At 48.1% G+C, this 19461-nt stretch overlaps 1 protein-coding gene across 1 annotated transcript in view; it reads right to left on the bottom strand.

The window, feature by feature from the left end:
• Window positions 1-19461, bottom strand: part of TRERF1 (transcriptional regulating factor 1) — a 209501-nt gene that overhangs the window by 5187 nt on the left and 184853 nt on the right. The window contains 5 exon segments of the mRNA XM_049653258.1: window positions 1840-2051; window positions 4618-4719; window positions 4721-4822; window positions 11094-11204; window positions 13091-13179. Of these exon segments, the coding sequence (XP_049509215.1) occupies window positions 1840-2051; window positions 4618-4719; window positions 4721-4822; window positions 11094-11204; window positions 13091-13179 (616 nt within the window).

The raw sequence follows: 19461 nt of genomic DNA, 5'->3' as shown, positions 1-19461 counted from the left end.
TGTCACTGAAAGACAGCCAGAAAGCTCGAAATGCTAATTTTTGTTAAAATGTTCTTTGTCTCCACCTGGTGGAGTAAGGAGTCGTGGCCTGCTTGTAGCCCTGTGAGTGGAGGTGTTGGCTCCTCTCTGGGGACAGGTGGGACGGTTCATTACTTCAAGTCACTGAGCCTCATGATCAATCTGGGGGCTCATTTTTCCGTGGTAAGACGAAGGGGATATCTTGTCCTGGCTCTGAAGGGTATCGGAACACAGGGGAGCTATACCTAAAAAGCCATCTCCCCGATCTCTGTGCTTCATAGAGGGAAAATTGCTGCTAAGTTCCAGCTCCCTGTGGCGAGAGCCACCAAAAGGAGTTAGGTTCGCTCAGAGGCTGAGAGTGCCGGCCCAGGTCAGCCTGCGTGGCTCAAATCCAAACTCGGATGGGCGCCGTGACAAAGACTTTACTCTTTCTGTGCCTCATTTTCTCTGCTTGGAAAAAAGAAGCTACTCAAAGTGCCTACCATATTTCGCTGAAGGTTAAATTAATCAATACACGTAAATATCCTTTAAAACAGTGCCAGGCAAATTGGCCCTGATAAATGGCAGGTACTAGTAAGTTGCCTAAAATATCCTAATGAGGATGCATATTATAAGCAGAGGAACCACTTGGCCTCATTCGCACAACTAGGGATGCTAAAGGAAGTCAGTCATGACAACCAAAGTCAGGCAGACTCACTGAGAAGCAGAGTGAAATTCTACACAGGAGGCTGGGGGAGGGAACCCTGTACATCTTGCCATCAGTGATATTTTCGACCTAAAATAAACAAACCAGTAGGATGGAGCAGTGGTCAGGAGCTGAGATGGGTTCAAATCTCAGCTCTGCTCTTATTGGGGATGTGACCTGGGGCAGGTGATTTATTATTTTTTTTTTAAATTTTTTAACATTTATTTATTTTTGAGACAGAGAGAGACAGAGCATGAACGGGGGAGGGGCAGAGAGAGAGGGATTCACAGAATCGGAAGCAGGCTCCAGGCTCTGGGCCATCAGCCCAGAGCCTGACGCGGGGCTCGAACTCACGGACCGCAAGATCGTGACCTGAGCTGAAGTCGGACGCTCAACCGACTGAGCCACCCAGGCGCCCCAGGGGGCAGGTGATCTTACCTAACATTCAATCTTTGTATCACAAGGATAAAAGCAGTATCGGCATCACGTGGCATTTCTGCGCTCAGTAAATGTTGGCTATTATTACTACCTACTGTCAGTTTTTTTCTCTTAGTTGTTTTATATTATACTTAAAAGGGCAGGGATGGCAGATAGGCTTTATCTCCTGGGTCACCCCGATCAACTGATTGTGCCTGCTTGAAGCATTCCGATGGCAGGGTTTTAAGATGATAGAGAGGAATGTAGCAATCGGTTAGTGATGTCTGCCCCGGGCACAGGAATGAACCATAGGGATAGGAGAGTTCCTGTTAGGTGTTTGGAGCCACTCTCAAATCGCTCAGCAGGAATGCAAAGAGAGCGACGCGAGTGGATGTGGTTTGGGTGTGAAGGGATGAAGTGGGAATCCGAGTCCCATCCACCATTTCCGAAAAAGAGTCAAGTTTTGTCACTAGAGGTTTGCTCTGAAGAGGTCTGTCCTTATTAGGGCTTTTAGGGTATCAGAATGACCATATTCTGAAGCAGAGACGAGGTCCACCCACCCTGAGGCACCATGCAGACCCCAAGATGATAGGAGGGAGTTTTTGGAACCTCCGGGTTCTTTTACTCGCTCAAGAAACCTCAGACCATCTTGGCCTGGCCTCCACGGAGCAATTGTTCATCCTGGACTTAGATTCAGTCCCTGGTCCCCTTTCACCTACTTGCCACACTCCTTGCAGGGGAAGATAGTAGTGGGGTCTGTCTCGCCGCTGGTGGTGCTGTGAGAGGGTGAGCTCTTCACTGAGCAGTATCCACTCTGAGCGCTGCCAGGCTTCTGCTTTCCAGAGGGGATGGCACCCCGAGCTTTGGTCACCTGGTTGGTGCCACCGTGGATACGGGCGTGGCCGTTCAGTGCCTGTCGGGAGCTGAACACCTGGGGAAGAAAGGGAGTGACATGACATCTACAGTCCTGAAAAGGAAATTAGGGTTATTAGTTACTCAGTGGTAAAACACATGATATTTGAAACAGTGTCTAATGACGGGGCGCAGGGGTTTTACGTAAGCAAACTTTGGGTGTATGCGCTAAAAGCCGAGGTCAGATACTACAACCACAAACACTGAGCCCATAAAAAAAAACAACAACAAAAAAAACCCAACACACACACATTGTTGTTACAACCCGAGGACGAGATGCACAGTATTAAGGACAGAGAAACTGTCCAGGAGGCAGGGGACTGGGGGGCCAGACCCAGCACCTCTGAGAGGGAGGGCCATTGGGCCACTTCCCCTCTGTACGCCTTACTTTTTTTCCATCTGTAAGATGAGGGAGTTGACCGGCTTCCAGGTGTTTTTACCCTCTCCCTTTTCTTTTCTCCTTTTTTTCTCCCCTTACTTAAAAAAAAAAAAAAAATGACAAATCGGGCCTTGCTCAAAAGCTCTCAGTTAAAAGCAGAGATGCTCTGGCTGAAATAGAGACAGCACCCCGAAGTGAGTGCATTTGCTCAGCTCTATCTCCCCGCCCAGGAAGTCCTAGAGCCCCAAGAAACACAGTTGGAAAGACTGATTCGTTGACCTGATAAATCCCGTATATTACGTTCAAGCCTCCATCAGTGGCCAACTGTTGAAGCAATGTTGAAGACTCCCAAATTTTACTGCAGAATGACAGCTGAAGCTTGTCATAAAGCAGGCTCTCCCCATCTCAGCACTCCCGATACTTGGGGCTGGATACTTTTTGTTGGAGGGGGGCTGTGTGGAGTAGGATGTTTAACAGCATCCCTGGCCTCTACCCAGGAGAAGCCACCAGCACCTCTCCAGTTGTGACGTTAACTGTCCCCACACCATTGCCAAATGTTGAGGAGCAAAATCATTCCCAGCTGAGCACCACTGCTGACAAGGGATGCAATCCACCTCCTTGAGTTCTAAGAGCCCCGACTTCCAGCTTGTGAAACACATCAGTACCCACTGCTTTGCAGGTGGTTCGCTCTGTGTTAAGTTCATGAGCTCTGTTTATGGTCTGACAGGGAGGAAAAAAAAAAAAATCTATGGCTGATTTAGTAACCAAAACCTTCAGGGTTAGGCAAGGAATAAAACCAATATGATTTTTCTCTGTGAGTTTTAAAAATCATTAAAATATATCCAGCTTGCTGAGCATTTCTGATTGGAAACAAGCGAAAGAGGACTCCCCACTCAGTGAAGAATTTGCCGTACACAAAACTATGAATTGAGGCAACAATTTCTAAACAAATTCACCTAGAAATACTGTCATTTAAAGTCACATCTTAATCATCCCTGCACGGAAGCGCTCTATACAAAATGGAAATAATGGAGTGACTCTTCCAGGTCATTAAACATCAAAGACAGAAACAAGCTAGCAATTTCTCATGTTTTCTTCAAAGCTGATGCAAAACGCAGATCCCTTTTTTTCTTACTTTTTCATTTTTTTTCATCAAATGTAAATCAAGTGAACTTCTGCGTTAGTATCTAAATATTATAAGGCCTATTGCCTTCTCCACCTACGTGACAGACTCATTAAGCAGCATTCAATACACTCTGGAAGACACCATTGTCCTATATAATGCACAAGCAAAGATCAACCCAAGTAACTTGGGAAAAACAGGACTTCTTGTAAAGGAGCAACATTCTCGTCTTTTGTAACGCCTCTAGAATTTGCCTGTACAGGTGTGCCGGGCTTTAAGAAATCCGATTCAGGAAAAGTTCAACAATTCGGACTCGAGGGGGATCAACGAGGGACTGAAAGTCTAAAGCTAACAACTTAAAAAAATACGTCCTTTAAAACATACTGGGAGCCTTAGAACAGACCAGCACGGACTCTCTAAGGCCTGCCACAGGGCTAAGAATGATCAAACGAATTTGTTTTATTTTAGCTAAATGTTATTTCCCATGTACTTGAAAATCACTAGGTTAAAAAATTATACAGACTCCCTTTCAGCCTGTTTACATGATTAATTTTCTTAGTAAGATCTTTTTGTTCTCCCCAAAAAGTACCCAGGTAAACTTTAGCCAAATCTTTGTAACACTTCTCTCAAATTTCAAATCAATGACATTTGAACGAGTAACACTTTATGTGATAGGAAATGCGAAGCCTTCTCAGTGGGCTCCCCACTCGGGGCATTTAAAATGCATGCTTACAGGGCCCGGAGGGGTGGAGAGGCATCAAGAAACATGGGGCATAAGTTCTGGAGGCCAAGGCTCACTGCGAAGCCATGTGCGGCAGCATTTAAGAGCTCTGGATCACACGCTTCCTGAGAGCAGGGATCTTCTCTGTGTCCCCGGAGCACACAGCATAGCAGTGTGTGCGAGCTGAGTAAGTAAATGAAAACAAAGCAAGAAAATCCCGGCGACAAGGAATCCCCTCTGTGAAGCTTTCGTTGCGGAAAGTGCACCCTTTCTAAAATGCGTGGTCCTTAAAGCCAGGCACAGCCCACTGCCCTCTTAGTCGCAGGTTCCCCGGGGAGGACAGAGGATGCAGAGATACTTACGGCCCCGCAGTTGGGCATCTCACAGATGAAGGAGCCGGAGGGCTGGCCGAGGGCCTGCAGGGGTGGCCCCTCCGCGGGAGCCAGCACGGGGCCTGGGGGGGGGCTCGGGAGACTTGGGCACTTCACTCTCCTCTTCTCTCGTGGATTTCCTATCTTCTTCTGGGTCCTCCTCCTCTTCCTCTAACTCCTCTTCTTCTTCACTCGTCTGGTGTTAAGGCAATAAAAGCAAAAGGGGGGACAGCCCCAAATAGCATTTTTAGTGATGAACAGAGTCACCAGCCAGGAGAGGAGAAAGGTGCTGGACGTGAGGTGGGGGTGGGGGTGGGGTGAGGGTTCTGTCTAAGGAACGGCCCACAGAGTCCTCTGGGGAGTGCTATGGTGGTCTCTACCAGAGCTTGGGGCTCTGAGGTCGAAAGAGTCCCCCTGCCTCACTTTGGATCCCCTCACCACTTCTACAAAATATGCTAAAGCAGGGAGGAGAGATTTCTGTGTGTAGACTTTCTCCCCCTTATTCAAGACCAGCAGACCTTAAAAAGGATTAAAACTCGCTTGTGAGCCACTCTGTCTCCCCGGAGCAGTGAGCAGGGTTTTCCAGCAGTAATGATACTATGGAAACCCCTCTGGAGAGGGACTAAAGACCTACGTAATGATTTGTCTACAGGCCTTATGACACGCTTCCACACGAGATGCCCCAGATGTCTGCTCTGACCCGTGGCCTGTGGAAAGCATGTGACCCACAGTGCTCCGATGCACCCCCGTTTGCTCTTGATAGAAAACAGAATGGAAGAGTGAAGTGCAATGACTTTGAGGAGAGAAAGGGGAAAGGGATATCCCCCTGGACCCCTCCCTTATTTATTTATTTTTTGGTCTGTCATCACATGCTTGGAGAAACGCCTTCTGCAGGCATTCTATGAAAAAGACCAAGAAAAATATTTTCTGTGACTAAATATCCTTGTGGCTACTATGTCCCCTCCCCCTCCTTCAGAACAGCAGCAGGTGGAGAACAAAGAAGGTCCCACCTTCCCAAGGGTTACCAAGACAGGAAGTCACTGGAACAGCCTGGTGTCGTACTATGGGTGGATTGGGACGGAAGGCAGGGACGGAGGAGGCCCTCATTCTACTTCTTGCTTAACCACCTTACTCTGGTCTCTCTGTTCTCATGGAAAGATGTTGGCTCCTCTAGGCTGAGAGAGGACCGAGGACCAGGGAAAGGGCTAGAACCCAGTTCTAGGTTACATCCACCTCATTTCAGCTTCTATTTCACAGCACTTCACAGTTTACAAAGCTGGATCACTGAACGACATGGAAGCACCCTCATTTACAGACGAGGAAACAAATGGCATGTCCTGCTTGCCCTTGACCCTGGCAGGTCATTTGTGTCTGCCAGGCTCTGTTTAAAGCACGACACGGGCTCCAGTTTGGTTGATCCCAGACAGTGATGTAACTCTGGGTCAGCCTATGATTGTCAGAGCCCAGAAGGGAGAATTTCTGAAAAGGATGATTTCTTTCTTTAAAAAAAAAAAAAAAATAGTAATGTTTATTTATTTTTAAGAGGGGGGAGGGGGCAGAGACAGGGGGAGACAGAATCCGAAGCAGGATTTGGGCTCTGAGCTGTTGGCACACAGCCTAATGCAGGGCTCGAACTCACAAACCGTGAGATCATAACCTGAATTGAGGTCGGACGCTTAACCGACTGAGCCACCAAGGTGCCTTAAGGGTGAAGATTTCTAAGAGTATAGTGGGATCCTGGGATCCAGAGACAATAAGCTGTCTCTCTCCAGTTTGGATTGGGGGCAGGGGAGAAAGTCAATGCCAGTAAATAGGGGGCATTTAACACTCTATCATGGTTTCATTGTTGTCTGCATTTGATAGCATATGCATGCATATTTGAGATGATGTGGCAACAAGGTGTACCTGAGAAATGGCTTCAGTTTCCAGTGGGTTAATTACGATTAAGTAGTGATGATTACATGTGCTGAAAGACTTCAATGAGTACAAACGTAGGCCCACTTTATTTTACAGAGTGATTTATCATATATAAGGTGTAGGTCTCTTATTCGCATACAACACACAGGTGGATTTTCCTTAAACGGTCTCATTCCCATATGAATCCATCATCTTTCAACCTCAAGGAGTTTCAGGTAAAACCACGGTGTGTAGAACTCTAATGGTTCCCTCCCTTCCTTTACAGAAATGGAACTTTGTGGACTCAAGTATCAGTTTAGTAAGCAGGTCAGGGCCTATAGCGTGGCACTTAAACTAGATTATACAATAACTTTCAATGGCAATAGCATTTGTTTTACAGTACCATTTATAATTACAATTTTTCTCACAACACCATTTTTGGGGGGCTTAAAAACTCATAGAAGAGACATGCCATAGAGCCACAAAATCACAGATTAAATTATACTGCACTGTGATTACACGTGTCTCCGGAATTTAGATAGGTTTTATTTCAACTGGCAATCTATACACGTTCACAAGATGATGTATCATCAAGCCATATGGGCTTACCAAAGTGACTAAGAGATACAAAGATAGGAGGACAAAAATCTTAAGATGTACAACTTTGTATCAACAAGTTGGCCATTTCATGATGTATTGTGAAATGAAACATTGAGTAATATTCCAAAATTGGTAGAAGGTGGGCAAATACGGGATGAGGAGGTGGTTATATATTTAACATGGCGCTTAAAGCCTTAAGTGTCTGCAATAAGGGTTTCTTGAGGAGGACGATACTCTTATTTCTCAGGCATGCAAATGGAATTTACATTGTGAGACACTTGTTAGGTTAAAATACAAACTCTCAACAGCCCAAATGTACTCAGAGACACAAAACTGAGTGTCACCATCACTAATGATGAGGAGGAGGAGGATGGGGATGAAAGCATGTTGAATGCCTGCTATGAATCAGGTACCACACGTACACACACACACGTGGACACATACACACACACACACATAATTTCTAGTGCTCCGATAGCCCTGTACAAATTTTTCTTTTTTAAGCAAACGACGAAACTGGCCAGCGAGCTACTTTCCCCAAGGTCATGCGGCTGGTAAAGAAGTTGAATTGAGATTTGAAACCTAAACCATCTGATTTCAACACCTCAGCCTTCTTCATCTATTGGCCCCGTAGCAGATGTCCACAGGAGAATGTGTGCCCATCTGCACATAGTTTCGATTTTCAGTCCAAAGACAGGAGATCCTAAACCCCTCACAACCATTGGAAACAGCTGCCGGTCAATGTCAGGGAGCAGCAGGCTATTCCCACCACCACCACCCCCCGCCCTGCCACCGCCCCATTGGTGGACCGTGTTAGAGTAACTTAGGTGCTTAGACCGTGGGTGAGCTTTGCCCTCGGAGTCCTGACTGCTGTCTTCCAATGTCAGTCATTTTTGTCACTTGGTTTCTTGAATTGTGCTGAATTTTGGGCAAAACCAGATCCACAGATCTGTCCTGAGTGGGAGCATGAGCACGGGCAGGGGACAGGAAGATGTGATCAGCACACTTTCTTCCCATATCCTTAACAGAGTCCACCTTGGTCCCCTTCTTTTGCCTCCAAGGTAGAAGGACCTATGATGACCTCAGGGTAGAAGTCTCCAAATTAGAGGAGGCTATTGTGTTGTGTTGGCCTCGTGGCTACCTAAAGAACAGCCATTCCTCACCAACTGTCTTCCTCCCGTCTCCCCACAAAAGTCCCTGAACGACCTGAGCGTGTTCCATCATGTTCCATCTGGGATGAAAACACTGAGGACCTATGATCGGGAGAGTTGTCCCAAGTGTCCAGGCAGGCCCGAGGACAAAGGGCAGGACTCCTGTCCTAGGACTGTGCCTTCTGCACCCTCCCCATTTCTTGCATGGTCCCAGTTTTTCATCTCTCCTCTACAAACTTCCCTCAAGAGGCTGGCTGTGCCTTCACAGAGCCCAAAAGGGAGTTACTGAGCTACATGCTGGCCTTAAATCAAGACTTTTTTTTTTTTTTTTTTGGTGGGCCTGAGTCATCTCTGCATGTTGCTTTTGGTTCTCCTTAAGGTAACAAGGGTGGGGATGCTCCTGACCCAGCTTAAATACTGGCTCCTGGTGAGTAAGCCCAAGAAGGTGTGGTTCCTTGGGCATCGTCTTAACCTCTCCTCTTTAGTCTGAGGCTACATGCGGGTCTGGGCCTTTCTTACCTTTTTTAAGATTTTCTTTTTAAGTAATCTCTACACCCAATGTGGGGCTTGAACTCACAACCCCAAGACCAAGAGTCGCACACTCCACAGACTGTGCCAGCCATGCGCCCCAGCCTAGGTCTTTCTATGCATCTCCAAAGCCCTGCTGGCCCAAGATGGCACCTCTTCCTTGCGTAGTAACATCTTCCTTAGCAGCAATCCCTGCTCTGAATCCCCTTGTGCACTTCATCTCCCTGCAGTGAGTTCATAGAGGGATTGTGGCTGTGACCCACAGCGACTCCTATCTGGGAGTGATGTTCACTCAATTAATTCAACAAATATTTAGAAGGCCTATATTATGCCAGCCACTGTCCTAGGCACTTGGTAGCACACAAGCTGGAAAGGCATCAGTTTGCCTCAGGAAGCCATATCCTCAGATTTTGCCCTTTTCCAAAACATGACTCTGACAGAGCCCAGAACATTTCAGAACTAGAAGGGATTTTCCAAATCATCTAAACCATCGGCCCCATTTTATAGGTCAGTAAGCTTTAGGAGACAGGTCCTAGGTCTCCAAGGCCAGGATTCCTCATGCTTCCTTGTTTACTGTCCATCTACTCATCTGGAAAGCAATGCTCTGTGTAACCTTGGGAAGCCCTTCCCCTCTCTGGGCTTCAACCTCCTGCCTGTGAAATGATGGAGCTGGATGAGGGAGAGGCCCTAAGGCCCTATCCAAGCCTTTCTTGGTTCTCGTCTTACACTGCTTGTAAACACTCTTGGGGTTCATGCTAAAGCTTCCACTTGTGTGTGCCACATCTTCCCAACTTTAGTATATGCTCCTGGTGGGGGGGGACAGAGGCCAGTGAACATCCCTGATCGCCCCACAGCACTACACGCATATTGATATTGACATCACGGCAACTCGACTGCTTTTAGCTGACTAAACCAGGAGAGGCCACGTTGTTTCTTTTAAACATCAGGCACGGGTGAGAACAGTGCTATTCAGATACGAGACAGCGCTACTTAAACGACTCACACGAAAGCCCGGGTCACAGGAGACCCCAAACACACAGTGCCATCGTCATCTCTGATACAGATGTCGATTTTTTTCCTGACCTGTGGGTCTAAATGTAAATTCAAATATGTGCGTATATTTCACAGCTAGAATCATTCTTAGGTCTCCAAGGCCAGGTAGGAACTTGGGCCCTGAGGCATTAATGAGTCCAAGTGTTTTTATACTTCTCTAAGAGGATTTGCATTTGAATGCTCTTAAATACTAGACAGGGAATCAGGCTCAGACCACACACTCACCATTTGACCGTGGCTCAGTTACTTAGGCTCTGTGCCTCAGTTCCCTACCTCACAGATTGGCTCTGAGGATTAAAGGAGTCAATATCGGTAAAGGGCCTAGCACGATGCCCGGAACACAGAAAGTGCCATGTACGTGTCAGTTAAAGAAAACCACCCACACAGGTGCTAACAAAACCATGGCACAATCGGGAATGAAAGCATATTACAGACATTCATCACATTCATGAATTCTAAACACTTTCCCGAGTGGTGACAGCCTAGAGTTTACCAATCTGTTGTAAGACATGCCATTTTCACATACACATGCACGGCAGGTAACGTTTTCCACAATGTGTGGAAAGGAGACTTTCCCTGGCTATAGACTCAGGGAAAAAAAAAGAGTTAACCACAAGGACAAAATGATAGTAATTACTGAAGCCGCACACTAGGGATTTGGAGATTTCGATGTCTTTAGCTTTAGCGTGTCGCATCTTTAGTGCATACTTGACACGCAGACAACTTTGGATCATCGGCCAATGAAGGAAATCAGTCTCGGGGATAAATGGCGATCGAGGATTAGACTAATACACACGCTGCTAACTGTTCCTCGATAATTGAGAGTTCCTGGAACCATCTAGAGGCCAAGGCTCCTCCATGGTCACGCTTAACGGAAGCTGTGGTAACACCCGAGGGCTTCGGGTCTCTGGTCAGCAGCATCTGTGACACGGACGGATCAAAAAGGATATCCCAGGGGGGCGAGGGCGCCCACTTATAAGCCATCAAGTCAAGGCTGGGACCACTCTGGCTTCCCTCCCTGCCTGCCTTGGAACCCAGGCCAGCCCTTACCTCCTTAACGGAGTGCTGAGCTATGGGGCCAACCCGGAGCCACCTTCCTTCTGCATTTCTATGCCAGGAAGTTGAAGCCTGTCACCCGCTCACCGTGGTCACCTCGGCAGCAAAGCAGAGCCAAACACCAGCCACTTACTAACCTGGGTGAAGGGTGGGGGCGGGGCGCACGGAAGCGGCTTCACTCACCACAGAATCATCGATTTCTGCGAGGCGTGTCCGGTGTTTCCGCCCCAAGCGCATTATCTTTTTCCACGTGTAGTAGTACTCCACACACTGAGCCACTGTCTTAGACTTCACCTGCCGGGAAAGCCAGCTCCACATCAGCTCAGCAGTGGGCAGTGTGCCAAGCCGCAAGCTTTTGTGAAAATTTAATTTTGTAATAGGGAATGGGTGCATGCGATTCAATTAAAAAAAAAAAAAAGTATATAGTGAAAAACCTCCTTCCCTCGCGGTTTGTTCTCCCTCCATCTGGGTCTCACCCTCCCCACCCCTGTCACACAGCTAAACCCTCTTCTTAATTTCTTGGGTGTCATTCCAGAATCTCTTTACGCACATACTAAAGAACACGATAATATATTTCTCCTCACACTGCATACGTTTTTTTGCAACTTGATTTTTTTTTTTTTTTTTTTCCACAATATAGCCTGGAGATTTTTTTCATGTCAGCCCACAGGGAGCTCATTCCTTTTTTTTAACCCATAGAGCAGCATGCTTTTTCATTTAATGTGCTTGAGCGTATTTGGCTCTCCGACTGGTTGACCTTCAGAATCTATTTATGAAAAATGTTCCTTAGTAATCGAACAGGAATGTAAGGCAAAAGTTAGGATGACAAGAGCTTAGTTTCTTCAGGAAACAAGCCTTGCCCTGTCCTCCCTCAAGGGGGCAAAGGTACATGTATTTTAAAGAGAAAAAAAAATGCCTTTGTGTAGTTCATAGATCTCCAAGCTCAAGGTGGGGTTCAAAAATGTGGGCTTCTGGAGGCAGATAAAAGGCTGGCCATACTTGTGGAGGTGGGAGACCAGCCACCCAAACTGTGAGATGAGAGAGGTCCCGCCAGAAGCTGTCTCCTTCTGAAAGTGCCCCTCTTTCCACCACTTGATTTCTTGAGTTTCTACACTAGTCGCTCAGGGAGTGAGGACACTGTCTCAGAGAGTACTTGCTGGAAAGGCTGTGTTGCCTGGCAAGCACGACACAGGAGTCTGTCACCAATCAACAAGGTGCAGGCCTGCAAGGGGTGAGGCCCAGGGCAGGTCAGTCCTGGGGGATGGGGACTCAAGAAAGAGGACAGCACGAGAGCACGGAGGCTACTGAGCTTACAGGGCAGCAAAGAGCATGGTGGCCTCCAAGGTAGGGAAAGGCAGGGGTGAATACAGATCTGGAGAGGGCGGGCAAGGAGAGAAAAGTCTACCTGTCCCACCAAGGAAAGTCCTAGATTAAGGACAGGAGACATGGACCCGGTGGGTAGCATCGGGCCAGCCCAGAGCCAGTGGGAGGTGTTGCCCGAGACTCCGTTCTCAGTGGACCTGAACATTTTAATGACCTTAATGACACAATATGGCTCCATTGTTCATTGATTTTCTGAAACATTGAATCATTTTCACTTTTAGCCTCAACCACCTCTCAGCCAATTAAGGCCTGTTAAGTTCATTATCTGCTGAAAAGTGCTACTTCATCTGTGTACAAGAGTTCTATTTTGCTGTGAGATGCTGTATATACAAAGTATTATTATTTTTATTATGACTGTCGTTATGATTAGGGGCCCAACTCCAGAAACTCTGCTACTGGCTAGGGGGAAGGCACGTTATCTTCCCTCCTCTAATGTCTCAGAAAAAGAATTGTCAAGAACATGATAAATCTGTCAAATATACACGAAATAAATCATGTACATTGTAAACCAACGGCCTCAGTTCTATTTATTCTGATAGGGTGTATAAATTACACATTTTTTATTAAGATAAAAATAACTCCCCACCATGTCCAAATAATCTAGGTCCTCCTTCTCCCCCACAGCCCTGACACTGGGCGATGCCACCCCTGTAACAAATACCATCCTTCACCAGAGATGAGTGGAAGACATTCTTTTCCTGAGAGTTAAACCAACAGCCAAATATTTCTGTGTGTCTTTAAGGTGTATAATTTCCCCGATTCACTTTCAAGTGAGCGAAGGGAAAAGGCATACTTACCATCTTCTGTACAAAAATAAAGTCTTTGCTGTAAGTGGCTAGTGCTTTGTTAAACAGTTTTCTTTCCAGGGAGGTCCACTTGTCTGAGCCTACAACAAAACAAATGTAAGAACAGAGCACAGTTCTCCTCACTTGTCAGTGCTGGCTTACTTCGTTAAGTTCCAAAACACAACTGGTTAGCAAGTGATATTAATACATATGCAACTCCCAACTCCCGTTTGAACAAGAAAATCAACGTAGTGTAACGGTTAGCAACCCTGACACCTGGGTTCAAATCCCAGCTAGGGCCTTGGCCTTGCCAAGTTACTGAACCCAAGGCTCAGTTTTGTTACCTACGAATGGGAACAGTTCTAATTTCCCTCGGCTTTTGCAATCTTTAGGAAGGTTAAAGAAGATAATCCACAAGAAGGCTTAGCTTAGTAACTGGAAAACAGTGAGTGCTCAACACGTTGTGGCTACAGTTTCTATGCAATTAGGATGTTCACGGGTGCAAGCATTCATGCAGCATGTGCTCCTTGAAATGTGGCAGTTTTGGCCATCTCCACCCTCAAGATGCTCACCATCTAGTGGGGAGACAAACCAGGAGGCCACGGTGTTCAAAGTGATGGCTGCGATGCTGAGGTAGAGGTCATGTACCAACGGGGCACAAAGAAGGAGCAGCATCACGCTCGGGTGAGGGCCAGGCTTCCAGGCAGAGAAAACACCTGAGCTGAGTTTTAAAGGACCCCAAGAAGCAATTCAGGCAAGGAGGAGATGGAAGGGAATTCTGGGGAGGAAAAGGGGCTGAGGCAAAAGTGAGAGGCAAGAGTAAGATGTTGCATCCATTCATTCATTCAACAGGTATTTTTAGGTGTCTACTACATGCAAGACGCTGAGCTAGGAAAAAAAAAAACAAAGCACAAAAACCCTAGCATCTCTAAGTGCTTACTGTGTGCCAGGTTCTAAGTACTTCACAGACATTAGTTATTTGGCTCCACCAATAACCCTGTTACCCATTTTACAGATAAGGAAACGGGGGTGCTCAGAGAATGAGCAGTAATCCAGTAGGGTTCAACTACAGGCTTCTGGCAAAGAGAAAGCAGATGGGGCTGGAGAGGTGAGCGGGACCAGCCCCTGAGAGAGCTGCAGACCGATGAGGAAGAGGCCCCCGCAGTGCTGAGCTGATGCATCTGCCTTGGGGGCTGAACTTGATTTTCACAATCTTTTTCCCTCCATAAATGAGAAAGCAGGATGTGCAGATGATCACGCCGAGTGGTACTGGCTTGTGTTGCATAAGAAATGAGGCTTATTCCTAAGATAAGTCCTATTTCTGGGGGCTCCAGGGAAGGCTCATCCCCGTGGCTGCTTTGCAGAAAACTTGGCTTCATTTTTCTGGTTTTTTGAATTTGCCACATCTCTGATTCTTTGGATGGTGCATGGCTGGGCCTTTGACTTTGACATTCCTCCACTTCTCAGAGCTATAATCCCCCAAACTGCAGTACTTTCCCTCCTAACCAGAATAAGCCCAGGATTTCCATTTTGCTATGGTTGACTGATGAAGCTGAAATTGCAGGAAATCTGAATTGTTCCTTCCCTTGGAAGGTTCAGCCAAAATTAGTGAATCAGGTTCCTGGAGAGAATGTGTGAGTCAGTGACAGAAACTCAGATTTCTGAAATAAACACCTTCCCTGTGTGACTTGGTGATAGGTCCTCAAGCCAAGAGCCTCTGGCTCCAGACTCAGAATATGCTCTGCAGGGTTGGGCTGGCTCAGACATCTAAAGCACAGGGCCACCACTGCCTGATTTCTTTGGTTTGCAAAGTTATCTTTACTTCCGGAAGGAAAGCAGCTTTTTGATTAATCCCCAGCAGAAAGAAGCATCTTCCACAAGTTCTGGAGGCTGGGACCTTTCTGGTTGTGCAACCGTCACAACAGGAAGGAGAAGAGAGTTTGAGTGTTGGAGAAGTTTTGCTGGAGTGGACATGAACAGAGGAGATTAGTGGGATTTGGGGTTCTGGAATGGTTCCATCAGTGTTCCTCAAATTCTGTCTAATATTCAAGGCCATGGGGTCCCAGCTCCCATACGCTCCCCTTGCTCAGGAGCAAAGGTAGAAAGAGACAGAAAGGATTAACCAAAAGTTTAGCTGAATGGCCAAAGAGCAGTCAAGGTTCTTTTTAGATATCCATCAAGATAGCCAAGAGGTAATAGGAATCAGAAACACAATGATGGAGGGGGTGCCTGAGTAGCTTGGTCGGTTAAGTGTCCAACTTCAGCTCAGGTCACGATCTCACAGTTTGTGAGTTTGAGCCCCATATCGGGCTCTCTGCTGTCAGCACGGACAGGGTCCTCTGTCCTCCCCCCCCCCCCCCCGCTTGCTGGTTTTTTCTCTCTCTCTCTCAAAATCAATAAACTTAAAAGATATATAATGGTGGAAGAGGATCATGATGGGGACATGTTACATCTGTCCCTGGATAAGCTACCTCACTGCAGGTCCAGAGCCCATACAGGTCCAGAGCCTGTGCAGCTCTCGGTTGCAGCTCAGATGGGGAATCACCCAACTAGATCAAGAAGAATCCTTTCTGCTCTCAGCCAGACTATACATCTCCTAGAGTTAGAGTGCCTCTAAGACCTGATGGGACACTAACAGGGCCATGCAGCCTTCTCAGGCCAGCACCCAGTCTCTATGGTGGACACACTTCCTTCCACACCACACCACACCACAAGTGGAGTCATCATGTGATTACTGCCCAAGCAGCAGTGTTACATGACCAGGTCTACTTTTAATGTTCTGTTCATTTTTAAGAGAGAGAGAGAGAGAGAGAGGGAGAGAGAAGGAGAGGGGCAGGGAGGGGGACACAGAATCCGAAGCAGGCTCCAGGCCTTGAGCTGTCAGCACAGAGCCCAATGCGGGGCTTGAACCCATGAACCATGAGATCATGACGCTTAACAGACTCAGCCACCCAGGTGCCCCGCCCAGGTCTACTTTTAGGAAGCAAATCCCCGCATGCCCCCAAATGGCTCGCCAGCTGCAACTCCACAGAACATGAAGTTCCTTCCTGGCCCATCTGTTATGGGGGACCCCAAGCCTCATGGAGGAAGGGAATTAGTCTTGCTGACTCCTCGGTGGTTTTTAGGGCTGCTGCTCTGTGATGGGCTCTTCGGTCTCCCCCACCCAAGCGCTCGTTCTATTCCACCAGCCCTGGCTTGGAAGCGGGCTGCACTTTCCCACTCTGAGGGCCGCAGGGGCCGGGCAGAAAGAGACGGCTCCTCTAAGTAGTCCTTGGGGCTGCGCTTGAGTGTGCAACATAGCGCTGTGTACGGGTGTCTGTCCAGCAAGGGCGTCTGTGAAGTGAGAGGCAGAGGCAGGGCCAGACAAGCAAGTCCATTCTCACACTCACAAGAGAGCGGGCTCCGTCTTCATGACATCCTGATCACGAGACTGCCCATGGGGCCGGGAATCCACCCTTGCCAAAGCCTGGGAACACTGGAGTATGCTCTTCTCAGATAAGGTCACTGTGGTGTGATAAAAAGGGGTGGCTTTAGTCAGGAGACCACAGGCTGCAAATCTGGTTCTGCCACTCACGGCTCCTGCGGCGACGGGCAAACGTACTCAACTTCTCTGGGTCTGTTTCCTCTTCTGTGACTGGGGCTGCAGCGTCCGGTCCTAAGTAGGTGCAGAATGAATGCCACCGGCCACTTGGTGAGGAGATTCTAAGTCAGCTCATGGCTACGGGACACGCACTGTCCCCTGCTGACATGAATTAGTGGCACTGGTGAAGACTGCGGATCCTTGCTGGTATTCTTTGTTCTGTGGATGTGTAATCCCACAGCCTTACTCGGCTGCCAGGCGCTCCCGGTCCCTGAATTCCTTCTGTAATCCTGTCAAGGAAAGGCTCAGGCGTCTCATTCCTGGAGTCTCTGACGGGAGCACTTTTCTTATTTTTAGACAAGGTTCTAAGCCAGCCCTCGCTGGATACCGTGTCTTGGGCAAAGCCCAGGATAAAATGTGAAACCGAGGCAGGGAGCTGCCTCTAAGCCTCCCCTTGCTCTGCCCTTTCTTCCTCTTCAGGATCCCTGCTGTCCAGTCAGCATGCACACAGGGTCAGTGGGCTGACATTCCCCCAGCACATTTGCACTACCTGGGGATTCCTGGCTATCTGGCTGTTATCAGCAGGGGTCCCTAACAAGCCGATTAAGGCTAATTACAAGGGGTCTAATTAACTGAGGAAACTGGTGCTGAACAGTATCCAGAGGAAAAATATTCTGAACTCCAGTTGCTGGGAAACAGGCTCTGGACTGTGGCTAAATTTGGGGCGATCTATAGCGAACCCGGGCAATTAAAAGGAGAACTGGAGGGATGAGAGCATCGGGCACAGAATCTTCTAAAGAGGGCCCTTCTGTCATCCTCCCGAGACTTAAAACACTTTTGTGATGGTGCTCTTATTGTACATACACAAGGAAGACATGTTCACTGCAGGAAAAGGATTGTTTTTAAATCAGATCTTCGGGGTGCTTGGGTGGCTCAGTCGGTCGAGCGTCCAACTCTTGGTTGCAGCTCAGGTCATGATCTCACGGTTCCTGGGATCGAGCCCCACGTCCAGCTCTGTGCTGAGAGCATGGGGCCTGCTTGGGATTCTCTCGCTCTCTGTCCCCCGCCTCAAAATAAATAAATAAATAAACTTAAAACAATTTTAAAAATTAAATTAAATCAGATCTTCATTTCTGTGAAAGGTTTTCCGCGGTGGGTAAAAGGATGAATGATTTTTCGGGGGTGGAGGGTGTAGTTGGCTGACCCCAAAGAGCCCCCCGGAGGCAGAAGGAAGGGAGGCCTCCATCCGAATCCAGACCTCAAGCTTGTCCACTGCCTCTTTCTTTGTAAGAGTCGTATCAGGCAAAGACGGCAAGTATTATCAGGTTCTGCCCTTGAGGCGACCACTCTCCAGCCAGAGACATGAGCTAAGAATGCCTGGAAAATGACATTACAGCTGTGTTTCTTGCAAAGTGTTCTCTTGAGTACGTAATTCTGTCTTCTTGTCAAACTGGGCATCTTCCAAGACTGCAAACAGGCCTTCCCCAACCGAGTGGGTGTTTCCTCAAGGCATCCTGCAAGTCTGGAGTCAGGAGTTGGGTTGGTGTTTGGGGCCCACCTGGGCTGTGTGGGAGCCAGACAGTGGCCTCTGTTGCACTCTTACCAGGAAGCCTAAGGCCAGTGTCCACACCCATCTGCAAGAATGACCAGTTCGATGGAAAAACCAAGGATGCAGCAAGCCCCTTAATCACAACCAGGCGTCCTCCTCACCCTGATTCCCCGATGCTCAAGCCGTCCCCACCCAATCCAACTGCTGACAGGGAGAGCCTCTGCAAACTGCTACCCACACATGGGTGGAGGGTGCTGAGAGAGGGCTGGGCCCAGTGCTCGGGTGTGGATTAGTGTGCCGGGAGCCCCCGCAACAGCACCTTCCTCCACGGACCTTGTACAGGGCTCTTCTGGCCTCGGCAAGCAGTCTCCCGATTCGGGTGAGCTGCCCACCCACACTGGTGTCTCTCCTGGGCCCCAGCACTGGTCACTTTTTCCTTTTCTTACTGAATGGCTTGAGATGGGATGGGAGAAGTCAGGAGTGAAGTAAGGGAAGTGATTTTCACAGGCCTGGGTCTCTGTCTCCCCCAAACTTGTAGCCTCTGTTCCCAAGCTCAGTCGTTCTGCCTTGCCTCCAGGGCGGGGAGTTGGGGTGGGGTCACACTGGCCATAGCTACAGAGCTGAAGTGAAAGGCGATCCAGAAGACAGTATCTGAGTGATGCTGACTTGACCTGACAGAGTCCTACTAGAGAGCAACCCTACAGGGCTTGGTACAAAGGCCAAGGCAGGACAGGGCCATGGGGATGGGATTCACTCACACCCTGGAACCGAATCGAAGGAAGGAGGTAGTGGCTGGTAACTAGGGGTATCCTCTGGGGCCTCCTCTGTAGCCTGGAAGGAAACTATTAAGGGATGGAGTCAGGCCAGACTTTAGAGACTGGTGACCTCTGACCTTTTGGCTCATAAGTTCTACAAGATTCTCTGGGGCTCAGTCTGTGATCACTTCCTGGAGAAGGCAGATGTCTGGCAGATACAGGTGAGTTCCTTTTTCTTGAGGACATACAGCTAGTGGAATACCAACCCTTCATACCTCAGCTCCACCTCTCTTGCCCCTAGTTGTCAAAAGATTCCAGGAGGCAACAGAGGGTTTCCTGGTCTGCCTGTGGGGGAAGAAGGCTGTGGATGGGGAACACGTTAGCTAGGGACCCCAAAAGATCAGTAATCTTAGCAGAGCTGAGGGGCTTCCAGTTTCAAAATTCTTACTATTATCTTAGTGTTTTTGTTTTGTTTTGTTTAGGGGTGGGGGTGGCCTCT

Source organism: Panthera uncia (assembly GCF_023721935.1).
Source record: "Panthera uncia isolate 11264 chromosome B2 unlocalized genomic scaffold, Puncia_PCG_1.0 HiC_scaffold_24, whole genome shotgun sequence".
NCBI classification, from domain to species: Eukaryota; Metazoa; Chordata; class Mammalia; order Carnivora; family Felidae; genus Panthera; species Panthera uncia.
Note: the sequence above shows the minus strand (reverse complement) of the source record. Positions and strands in the feature narration are given on the sequence as shown.